We start from the raw sequence: 12,440 nt of genomic DNA, 5'->3' as shown, positions 1-12,440 counted from the left end.
GTTCTGTAATATACAGTTCCCATTATACTTATATAGTCATCTCTTCAGGTGAACACCTTAGTGGGTATGAACAAACATGGCATTTTTCTTTTACAGAATGACATCTCCTCGCTTTATAGAATTTGTGTGCAAGCATGATGAAGTTCTGAAATGTTTTGTGACAAGGTGAGCATGTGTGCTTTCAGGTGTCTATTGTTGCTTTATTGTAAATGCTCATTTTAAAAAAAACAACATTTTTTTTTGTTACAGAAACCCTATAATAATATTTGACCACTTTCACTTTCTTCTGGAGTGCCCCGAGCTGATGTCAAGATTCATGCATATCATCAAAGCACAGGTAAGCTGTTACAATCTGTAAATGATCAGAGAGGTATCGAGTTCAATTTCTGGTCTCAATTGAGTAGCTGACGTCATCTATGATGGCTGTTACAGTTGACTGCTACATTATTCGGTTGGGGAAGGGGAGATTGACGAAGGTGATATTCCTAATTACAATCCAGTGATTCTCTGCTAGAAGTGCATGTCTAGTGAAGGCAGGATTGGGCTCAGCTGTGATGCTGTTCCTCTGTTGACACTCAGAGACACAATCCATAATGGCCTCTTTTAATTAAAAAAAACCCCACCAGAGGGTAACCTCTGCCCATGGAACTCTACCCTGGCAAGAAATCAGTGCTGAGGCCAATCTCCAGCCCCCCACACCTTGCCTAATTCTTGTTATGCCCCTACTGTCACCCCAGCTGAGGTCAGCTTGTTTAACACAGATCAGGGATCAAACCTGGGATCTTCATGGTGTGTATGACTCAGCTACTTACTGCCTTAACCAACCAAGCCATGGGTGAAGCTTGTAGTATAAAATTCTATTCCTAACTGACATTGTTGTATTAAGCTACAGCCAGTAAATTATTCTGCATGTAATTGCAGATAGTGCCCACAGTACTGAATTACTATTCATTTTTGGGTACTGTAGGAGAAAATGACAGGCTGGAAATCTGGTCTTTAATAAGCCCTTGATAAATATGTCCCCTTTTTTCCTCCCTCTGTTGTGTCCCTCCTTCCTCATCTTCACGTCGCTATTATCACTTCATGGTGTGAAACTTGTATCTTTACTCTGAACTAACATTGAGTGATCAGGAATAATGGGCTATTGATTGAGCTATAGTATTACAGTGATAAGGAATGAGGACATCAAGGTCCTCCTGTCATCTTCATGAGGTTCTGAACCTCCATTTCAGTTGCCTATCTTTCTTTCCATTTTTCTTTGCTTGAAAATTGAATGAGGAGATTGGTATTAATTATATTTTTCATTCTCCTCATTTAGCCCTTCAAGGAGAGATGTGAATGGTTCTACGAACATCTTCATGCTAATCATCCTGACTCTGATATGGTGCACAGGCCAGTTCATGAAAATGATATCTTGCTTGTTCACCGAGGTACACTTTAAGTTATTTATTTTGGCTGTACTAGTGATTTTTTCATTTGAAAATTCCATCTTTTGATTAAAATGTTATTTTTATTTCCCCTTGTTTAGACTAAGGTGAACTATGAAGGAGTGGACTAATCATCTTTATTTAATTTTAGAGTTCATGTCAGTTTAACTCTGACACTTCTAAAGGTTTAAATCCAATTAATGCAGCCAGAAAGCATACTGCTTCAAGTTACCCTTCAATGTGATGTCAGGATGCTTTCCCTCAAATGTAAATTGCAATATGCTGCAAGGCAGGAAGACAATTGATCTTAAAATAAATTATATTGTGTGTGATTGCTCAGTTTTGTTTGACTTTACTAGAAATGTCTTAACCAGAATTTTTCTTATTGTTCCCATTCTAAAGAAAGGAAGGGTTAGATTTTCAAATTGGTTGGGTTAGCCACCAGAGCAAGGTTGGGCAGGACTTCTGGCAGCTGCCCTGATCCCGCCATGACCCTGACCCATTTTCCTGTTTTGGGGATCATTAGTTATGCAGGTGGGCTCTCCCAGCAAGGTCCCTACTACACGCAGAGTGTCCACTGCTGCTGCCAAGGGAAGTGAGGCATCGCCCAGCAGTCCTGCTGCAGTGCCTCGAGGAGGAGCAGAAAGATTGTCTTTTAATACTCCTGTGCAGCGCCTTGGGACGTTTTACTACGTTAAAGGTGCTATATAAATACAAGTTGTTCTTCTTGATTTAAGAGTGCAGGAGCACCTGTTTTTAAAAAGAAATGTGTGGTTTTTAAACAATACTAAGAAAAGGTTTTAGTGAGCCACAGCCCCTTCTCAAGAAGGTTTGGGGGCTTGAGAGGGAGAGGCGACCACCTCTAGGCTCTGTCCGTCCAACATTTGAAAGAGTGGGCTTGGTGCCACTGCCCCAGGGTACACCGTCATCCCTCTTCTGGTTGTGTCTGGAGTTCATGATGGTAAGAAGGGAAATTGGTTAGGTTACTGCGCCCTGCCTCTGTGCCATTGTTTAGAACTGGGGGGACGGGCAAGGGTGGCTAGCAGACTTCCCTGCTGGGGTGGTGGGTGAACAGATTCCCAGCGACAATGGCGGCGTTGCGGCCAGCTTCCCCATCCCATTTTCCTTCATTTTGTGTTACAATATCACCCAATTTCGGATGCTGCAGCAGAGGAAGATCCACCACAACCCTTATCTGGTCAGCAAATGACTGATCAATCACAATCACCCCTGTCCTTGTGACCTATATTGGCTCCCTGTCCTTCATCACATTAAATTCTTGTCCTCTTAAAAGCTCTCCATTCCTGCACCCAACTCTACCTCAAATCTCTTCCAGTTGTTTATTGCCTCCCAAGCATTTCATTCTTCTGACTCTGGATTTCATTGCATTTTGCTCTCTCGAACCCATCATTGATGGCAGAGCCTTCAGCTATTTCTTTCCTGCTCTCTGAAACTTCCTCCCTAATGCTCTCCATTTAATGGGCCGAATTTTGCAGTCAGTGGCAAACGAACAGCGCTAGCCATTTGTTACACTTGCACATAAACTTTCTATATATAGGCTTTTGCATTGGAAATTCCTGTCAGCCAACCATCTAAAAAGTGTAGTGCTCTCTACAGGGCATCTGAGACCTGTGTGAACAGGGCAAACTGTTTGGTTGAGGAGATAAACAGTTGGAAGAATTGTTACTGAACAGCACAGAGTCTGAACCAGGAAGTGTCAGTTAGAATATTGAATTCAATGTCAATCAGGCACAGAAAGCAAAATAAAGAGAGGGAAAGAAAGATTGGATTAAAAGAGAGAGATAAGAGACCTTGGCCTAGAAATTCAGTTGTTAGTGCCAGCCGCTAGCACCTTAGGAGGAGGAGGAGGAGAAGTGGGGCGCGAAGCGGCTAGCGCCTGGGCGCGGCGTGATCTGCGCCTCTCGCGAACTTCAGTCAAGATTTAGCGGCGGCGCAAAACTGCAGTGCCCGCTCAGCTGCGCGCGCAGATCCTGACGTCATTTGATGGTGCAACGCCCTTGGTGTGCCCCGAACCAGAATTTCAGTGGCGTCCCCCTTCTGTGCGCCTGGTGCCCCCAGCGACTGGTTGAATGGAACGGTTCCCAGTCGCTGTGGGGCGCGGGGGGTGCTATTTAAAGGGGACTCTTCCTGCATTCTTTGTGGCAGCCATTTTGTTCCACTCCTGTGTGAGAGAGAGATTTGGAGAGAGACAAAGGGAGAGCGCTTTCTGCTTTGACTCTGCGCTCGCACAGGTACTTCTGGCTTCAGCCCAGAACTTTGCACTTGGATTTAACTTTCAGTGCCATAGCCTTGAGTCGCCATATATAATGGGGGCTGCAATGGGTGGAAACGTTGGGTTTCTGCATTGCATTCAAGGGGCTCAGACGCCGTGAGAGAGTGCCAGTCATGGCCAGACGGAGAAGGGCCAACAGGTGTCGGCACAGGAGGCCTTACCCACCCAGGGTCTACTGCCAGCAGTTCTCATATCTTAACATGTCTGAGGAGCAGTGTGTTTGGAGGCTGCGATTCAGAAGGGAGGTGGTCACAGATCTGCCACCTGCTTCAGAGAGATCTGCAGCCACAGCTGAGGAGCAGGGCGTCTATGTCGGTGGCAGTGAAGGTGACAGTGGCTCTCAACTTCTATGCCACTGGCTCCTTCTAATCCGCTACTGGGGACATTGCCAATATCTCCCAGTTCGCAGTGCATTGCTGCATCCGCCAGGTGACGAATGCCCTCTTCAGAAGGAGACGTCAGTACATCTCCTTCCCCATGACCCCGGACAAGCAGCAAGAGCGTGCAATGGGATTTGCAAGAATAGCGGGCTTCCCCATGGTCCAGGGCGCCATTGACTGCACGCATGTGGCTTTGCGGGCACCTCTACAGAATGCCGAGGATTACCGCAACCGGAAGGGATACCATTCGCTCAACGTCCAGTTGGTGTGTGACCACAGGCAGCTCATACTAGCTGTCAATGCCTGCTTTCCAGGCAGCAGCCACGATGCCTTCATCCTGCGCCAGACTTCTGTGGCAGACATTTTCGAAGCCCCGGCTCACCCAGGAGGCTGGCTTGTCGGGGACAAGGGCTATCCTTTGTGTACCTGGCTGATGACTCCGCTCCGTGCGCCCAGCACCCCTGCTGAAGAACGATACAATGACGGCCATCAAGCGACCAGGAACATCATTGAGCACACAATCGGTGTGCTCAAGCAACGGTTCCGCTGTCTGGACCATTCCGGGGGAGCCCTTCAGTACTCGCGTGAGCGAGTCTCCCATTTCGTTGTAGTGTGCTGCATGCTGCACAACCTGGCTATGCTCAGGACTCGGCCACTGCCAGCAGACATTGGAGGACCACCAGAGGAGGAGGAGCACCAAGACTGGAGGGAGGCACAAAGTGCAAGGGCCGTCCGTCGGCGGATTATTGCAAGTCGGTTCTAGGCCCCCTCTCAGGGAATGGCTTGTGACATTGAAAGAACATGAATGGAGCCGCTCCGCAAACCCTCAGCCGGACAAGGCAACAAATAGTTCAAAGTGCAAAGTGCAAACATGGACAATCTGAATAAAGACAATTTTTTATTTTACAAACTCTGTGCCCTTCCCGCATGACAAACAAATACAGAGAAACCCCCCAAAAAACAGTCGGACACATAACTGGCTCTCACAACCTGGAGAAAATGAAAAAAACAGTTAAACAAAAATGACCATGATCCTCGGCCTTCATATAAAAAACAAACACAACATTGTCGGCCTTCATATTTATAAAAAAAAAAAAAAACATTTTGCCACACCTTTTTTGCCTGTGAGGGTGATCCGCCTCACTTGCGCAATTTGCCCCTTCCCGCCCTGCAGCTGCTCCTCAATGGGACCCCAGTGGCTGGGGGAAGGCTGCTGAGAGTCAGATGGTGAGTCGGCAGATGCCCTTGGGGGACGGCCTGGACCAGCTCTGGGCCTGGAGGGCCCGGCTGCTGACTGCTCCAACTCTGCTTGGGTGGCAGCAGTCTGTCCTACGGGTGGTGGCAGCTGCAGTGGAGGAGTAACAGTGTTGGCAGCAGGAATGCTGCCAACCTGACAGAGCACAGGCACTCCCTGGTCGGCCGATACACTGGCACTCGCACGGGCCAGCACTGAAGCATACGCAGCAATCTACTGAAGCACAGACTTCCCCCAGCCACTGGGGTCCCATTGAGGAGCAGCTGCAGGGCGGGAAGGGGCAAATTGCGCAAGTGAGGCGGATCACCCTCGCAGGCGAAAAAGTAGGTGTGGCAAAATGTTTTTTTATTTTTTATTTTAAATATGAAGGCCGACAATGTTGTGTTTGTTTTTTTATATGAAGGCCGAGGATCATGGTCATTTTTGTTTAACTTTTTTTCATTTTCTCCAGGCTGCTGCGGCGCGGCGAGGGCCCTGGCGATTCCTGGCTGATCCAGCAAGGGTGGCAGCAGTTAGTGCCCGTGTGGCCCTGATCTGTGTCTGCATCAGACCAGCCAGTGATTGCATGGCACGACTAAGCACTTGGCTGGAAGCCGCCTGTGCTGCCCCGAAGTCCTGCAGACTCCTGTCCTGTGCTGCCCTGAATTCCTGAACACTCCTTGCCAGTGACTCTATGGAGTCAGACATCCTTGCCACTGCAGCCATGAGCTCAATGTGCCTGCGCTCAGTTGGGCGCCCATTTCGGCAAGGAGCTGCACCTCCTCTGCGCTCACCGTAGCAGGACTGGAGGCCGCATTCACCCTCCGGGGAGAAGACCGCCGAGCTTCCCCACCCCTCCCGCGTTGCTTTGCTGCAGCCCGCTGGGCCCCGGAGCAGCCCGCTGGGCCCCGGAGCTTCACCGCCATCAGACCCTCCACCCCCCCCCCGCTCCCCTCCAGGGAAGACGTGTCCCCATCATGGCCATGGGCTGCCTCGGCTGAGGGTGGCACTGATGGGCCGGCTTCCTCTTCCTCTTCGAATTCCGAATCAGTCGCAGTGCCAGCTTGAGGGCCCGCTTCCTCACCTGGCGATTCATCATCTGAAAGCAGGGAGGCGCAGGAGTTGCTTTAGAGTGAGGACAGGGTGGCAGTGAGGGAGGCATGAGTGCTGCAATGCACTGCATTGGTTCGATAGTGGCAAAGGATGCTGGTGTGAGGCACAAGTGGAAAGAGAGAGGTCAAAAAGGTGATGACCTTACCATTGCTGTCCGGAACGGGGTCAGCATCTCCAGTGGCGACGGGGCCAATCAGCCGGCCTCCCATTATCCGCTCCACTCGCTGCTCCAGGTCTTTAAGGTCAGGACGGCCTCCCCATGTCCATCGCTGCTGTCTCCGATTGTGGGCCAGCTTGCCCTGCAAGAGAAAGGACGGCCTCTGAGTACAGTGTCAAGCCCTGGTCTTGCCTGCACTGTCTCCCATGGTGGAATTGCCCTGACACTGTCAAGCCCTCATCTTGCCTGCACTGTCTCCTATGGTCAAATAGCCCTGACAGTGTGTAAAGTGGTGAATGTGCATGTGATTTTCATGAGAGTCCCATAGCTGTTGGATGAGGGCTGGGCATTGGGGCTTTCAGGACCCTTTGGCCGTAAAGTGAGGTGCCCATGCAGGGATGAAGAGGATACTGGAAAAGGTACTCACCCTGACAACCCGAGTGAGGTCGTTGAACTTTTTTCTGCACTGCGTGGGTGTCCTGGGGACCAAGTTGTTGGAGGTCACTCTGTTCGCCACCTCCCTCCAGGTTTTTCTGTACTCGCTGGGCAGCGGCCTCTTGCCACTGTCAGGAAAGAGGACAGGTCGCCTGCGCCAACCAGAAGCTTCAGGGCACCCTTGCTGAAGCGCTGCGCTCGCTCCCTGGCCTTCTCCATAGTCGTGGGCGTAGCGTTCTTGAAGCAGCTCTGTTTAGGCCTAGATTCAGGGCTGCAGTGTGCAGGGCGTGGGTGCAATCCAAATCGACCCTCCCCCTTTAAGAGCTGACCGGCGCCAGCGTGTCTGCCTTCAATCAGTAACTCGCCGCACCTGCGCTGCGCCCGCCCTCGGTGGTAGCGCCTTGGCTCGCCGGCTTAGCGCCTTATGATAGTTGTGCATCGCCTGCTTTAGCACAGCAGCAACCTCTTGGGCCGATGCAACTCAATTTCGGCGAAGGTAGCGCTAAGTTGCGCCGGCCGCTAAATTTAGCGAACGCCCGGCTGTAGCGCCCCAAACGTGGCGATACTGAATTTCTAGGCCATTTTTTTTACTTTATAAAATCTCCAGCAATAATTAAAATCTGAAGGAATGAGACTCCACACTTGTAAAGTTAATTTTCAGTGTCGGAGAGGTACCATTAAAAGGGTACTTACACTGGAATGGACAAGCTCTAACTTTTTCTGGTGAGATTAGTCCATATCTATAGGGAAAGTACAGGAACTTCATGCTGTTCAATGAATTTGAATGATGAGTCAGACGGAGAGATACCGTTATTGCGCAGATTTTGGAGGAGCCGGGAATCTTTGACAAATACTTCCTGAATTTCCTTGTTTAACTGCGCATGTGCGGTTGCCGGAAGTTGCTGTCCAATTGCCATGTAAATAACGGTGGTCGCTGTTTTCTACTGTAAAATCCAACCCATTGAAACGATAGTTGTGTAAAATAAATAATCCAAATAACAATTCAGAAGTCTAAACTAAGTTTGTTCTACGTTTCATTCGGATTTTCTTTGAGAGTAGAATGGCACAGAAAAAAAAACATTAAAAATATCCGAAATGATTTTGTGCAGTTCCAACAGATATCCTTGTGGAGAGTTTCCTTCACTGTTGGTGGTTAAACTGGTACTATGACTTTCTATGCCAGAGAAAATGATTGTATTGGAAACCAGAGAGCTGTCTTACTGCTTAACTGCTGCTTTGAGTTGACAGTGAATAGAAGATAGAGAAAATAGAGGGCTGAAATTCTGATGACATTACACATTACTTTTATAAGATCAGAGGTAATTTGTATATGGAAAAAAAGGTGAGAAGACTTATCGGAGTCATCAATGCTCACCATATCATGCTTTGTTGTCTGAATCGCATCCTGCATCTTGTCTCTCGGGAAAGTGCAATAAACACACTTCGATTTTCTGTTTGCAGATTCAATTTTCCAGAGTAGCTGTGAAGTTGTGTCAAAAGCAAGCTACGAAAAACTGAAACAAGGTGTTGCTGTCCGTTTTCATGGAGAAGAAGGCATGGTATGTGTTTGTACCCCTCTTCAAAATAACTCCATGATTTATATAGTGGCTAGCACCCATGTTATTGTACATAAACTTTCATCAAGATATGTACTTAAAGTATGTAATTGTTCTGAAGAGATTAAAATATAGAATAATTTTATAACATCAACAGCAATATTGGAATATTTAAACCAATATTCTGGGTTAAAGTTTGCAATTATTTAGGAATACCATAACATTTTGACGGTTATACACTGAAGTTTTATATGAAGGACTTTGAGAGACAAGACTTTCTTTTGCAGCTCTGTAGTACCAAACTGGATGAATTGTGTTTGTCCCTGTTCAATTTGCTAATTCTTTTCAACATTATCTTTGGACCAATGCATATTTTATTTTTGTAGAACAGATGATTTAAAATTTTGTTTTGTAAATTGATAATACATTGCACACCATTTGAATCCTGTGGAGAGATTTTGTTAAAACTGACTATGTAGAAATGTCAGACACTAGTATAAAATGAATGGAATTTATTTACCATCTGGCAGCTGAAAATGGGACCTGACCAGTCACTTTCAATGTCTAGACAATGTGGAAAAGCAACTTAAAAAGATAATGGCCCAGAAATTCGGGTCTCCACGGGTGAGTACGCACGGGGTACTCACCTGTAGGCCCAATGGAAGTGCCGGTTTCCTGCATGCACTGCGCATCCGCGGGAAACCGGCACTTCCGTTCCCCTGAAAGAAGGGGTTCAGAGTTCGTGCGCGGGAGAGGCAGCGCGTGCGCATCAAACTTAGGTTTTTTTTTGCAGGTTTTCCCGGGAGGGTAAGTCTCCAGAAGTTAGACATGTAAAAAGCAGGCGTAAGGCCTGCTTTTTACAAGGTAAGTGGTGAATTAATTAAAATTAAAACATTTTTTCCACAGGTTTATTATTTTTAAATACTTTAAAGAAATGTAAGTTTATTTTTAGCCCCGTTAGAAAATAAAATAATTTTTCCAAAAATTTAAATTAATGTTTAAAAATGTAATTTATAGTTTATTTAAAAAATGTGATTTAAAAAAAAAAAAAAAAATTATTTGAAGATTTAGTGATGTTTTGGGGCCCGTAGTATTTCTAAGTTTGACAGCACTTCCTGTCAGACTTATGAATGGAGCATTCCCTGCTCCGATTGGCTCTCCATGGCCCACGTGATCCCAGGGGACGCATCGAACTAACTGCGCCCCTGGGATACGCAAGCACTGCGCGCCGGCAGTTGGAGCAGGCCCAGGATCGGAATTCCACGTGGGCCCACAGCACAACGGCCGGCGCGCTAGGTAAGTGCAGGTCGGGGGCTTGCACCCGCGGGAAGCCCCCGACCCGAATTTCTGGGCCAATAGAATTACAGGTGTTACAAATTTATCTGCATCTGCCCTTTCTATAAGTTTTGTAGTTTGTTTTTGACTGCTGTGGCTGCAGGCCTGCAAAATATGTGTATTTTTATGCCAAATGAATCCTTCTCAATAGGATGTGTGTTGGCACCTGCAGTTTCCATGGTATTGCTGAGTTCCAATTCTCAGCGCATTGGTGTGGGGAAATGCTGAGTGGATGCCTGGAACCCTAGATTTGGCAGTGGTCAGAGCAAGGAAGGAGAGAGTATATGTGAAAGAGGAAACCAATCACAAGGAGCCTCTTGCAAGTTATTGTCGTACACATTTAAGTGACCTGTTCTAAATGGTATTGAAAAAGGCCTGCAATCAGTTTGACTGAGAGATGCATTTGTGAAATAATCTGGAAAGATAGGTGAATGGGGAGCAAATCACCAGGATTTTGACTCTTAAATAAATTATTAGTATGGTACCTTTCAATTCTGTGTTCCTTTTCTGTACTCAGGGCCAAGGTGTGGTGCGTGAATGGTTCGACATCCTTTCCAGTGAGATAATCAATCCAGACTACGCACTCTTCACTCAGTCAGCTGATGGTATATGTCTCCTGTGGATTTGAAAGGAAATAATTTCATATACATAGCATTTTGAGATCTTTAAAGTCCGCAGCTGGATTCTTTTTGTCTTCGCTTTCAACTTAAAAGTTGTCAATTGATGATGTACGAACTAAGAAATTTGTGTATAAAAACAGAAAATTCTGAGTATTTCCAGCATTTTCTGTTTTTTTTAATTTCAGATTTCCTGTATCCGCAGTACAGGAAACTTTCGTTTAAACGGAGGTTAAATGTCCGGAACGCTCTATCCACCGGCAAAATTCAGGAGTTGATTCAGAAAAGTTTTTTTACTTTTCGTTGCTTTTTTTCTCCAGTCGTGGCTCTGCAAGCGTCTAGTTGAAGCTGTTGCTTAGCTACAGAGACGCTTGCAAGCTGCGCCGACTGTTTTGAAGGGTTTGTTGCTTCAGACGGAGCTCAGAAGCTCTATGTTTTAACATTAGCGCTGGTTTCTCTGGCAGTTTTGATGGGCCAGCATCAGCTCGGTCCCGTCAGTGCCGGATACCAGAAAGTTTCCTGTATTTTGCTTTTGTAGTAGTTTTATGCATAATATCTTTCAATATATATTGGTTTATCAATTCAACCAAAGAAACAAATGACATGAGATATCTACATTCTTACAGGAACCACATTCCAGCCGAACAGTAATTCCTCAGTGAATCCGGACCACCTGAATTACTTTCGGTTTGCAGGGCAGATTCTAGGTTTGGCACTTTATCACCGACAACTGGTTAACATCTACTTTACACGCTCATTCTACAAACATATACTTGGTAAGAATTGTTTCAGTTGAAAATTTATATTTTAATTTGCACTCTTTTTCTTTTGTTTCCAAGAATAGCATTGCATTGAGGGAAAGTTGTACATTGGCTACATTGCAAGGGGTTAATTTTTCATAATCGGCAGGTTATTTTAGTGCGACTTGTTTCTACTACACGTCTGTGATGAAGGCATGGACTAGTTTCAGTGGGAATGGGGGCAAAAGAGAGGTAGAAGTGGAGGCAGGCAATGTTTGCGGTTAAAGAAAGCTGTCTTGGTAAATAACAGCAACAACTTAGATTTATCTAGAGCCTTTAATGTAAGAAAATGACTCAAAGCGCTTCATAGAACCATAAGTAGATATAAATTAACGCTGAGCCAAAGAAGGAGATGATAAGAGGGGTGACTAAGCTTGGTCAAAAGGGTAGGTTTTAAGGAAGGTCTTAAAGCATGAGCGAGAGGCGGAGAGGTTTAGGGAGGGAATTCCAGAGGTTGGGACATAGATGGTTGAGGGACAACCAGAGGAGGCAATGGCAGGTATATTAATGACCTTGACCTTGAACACAATCTGTGAGGTCCTCGCATTGAGATTGAGGTGAGGCTGTGGGGATGGAGGTCTGAGCAGGTGGCTTGTGGTGAAGAGGACTTTGAGGCATTAAAGGCGCTATGTAAAGGTGCACTTGAATGCTGTCACTGTAAAGAATTAAATGTTAAATAAAGGTAAGATAATACGTACCACAAATGTGTCTGTGGGCCTCTGTTAATAGGATGTTGGTCTGTGATCGCCTGGTTACATTCTCAAGGTCTATAAAATCAAATGGAATGCGGTAGAAAGGAGAATGAGAAAAGGCTAATAAAGGGCAGAGGATGTGAGGAACGAAGCCAAGTGTATTTACAAGAATAATTAGCAAGGAAAGATGAAAACCGAGAAGTGACAATTTCACTGCAGGAAGCGGGGTGGTGGAAAGATTGAGAAATCCTTAGTTGAATTTCAAAGTGAAGTGGCATGCGTGGCTTAAGGTGCAGTCATTGCACTTGTGTATATGCAGGGATTTGGTTTTATAGTGTATTACATGAACTTGGGCACTTTAGGATTCATACTTAGCCTTTCAATATTTACATAAAGCCTCA

General features: G+C 46.1%; 1 protein-coding gene across 8 annotated transcripts in view; it reads left to right on the top strand.

Annotated features, from left to right (window-relative positions):
* Positions 1-12,440, top strand: part of hace1 (HECT domain and ankyrin repeat containing E3 ubiquitin protein ligase 1) — a 92,500-nt gene that overhangs the window by 59,630 nt on the left and 20,430 nt on the right. For all 8 annotated transcript variants that reach the window (XM_085997716.1, XM_085997715.1, XM_085997713.1 and 5 more), the window contains 6 exons: positions 97-165; positions 250-337; positions 1,319-1,430; positions 8,501-8,598; positions 10,448-10,535; positions 11,174-11,323. In XM_085997716.1, coding sequence (XP_085853842.1) covers positions 97-165; positions 250-337; positions 1,319-1,430; positions 8,501-8,598; positions 10,448-10,535; positions 11,174-11,323 — 605 coding nt within the window. The remainder of the gene's footprint in view (positions 1-96; positions 166-249; positions 338-1,318; positions 1,431-8,500; positions 8,599-10,447; positions 10,536-11,173; positions 11,324-12,440) is intronic.

The sequence above is a fragment of the Somniosus microcephalus genome, chromosome 9 (genome assembly GCF_052327205.1).
Source record: "Somniosus microcephalus isolate GS21.2 chromosome 9, FLI_Smic_1.0, whole genome shotgun sequence".
NCBI lineage: Eukaryota > Metazoa > Chordata > Chondrichthyes > Squaliformes > Somniosidae > Somniosus > Somniosus microcephalus.
The sequence above is the reverse complement of the archived record's forward strand: the minus strand, read 5'-3'. Positions and strand labels throughout refer to the sequence as shown.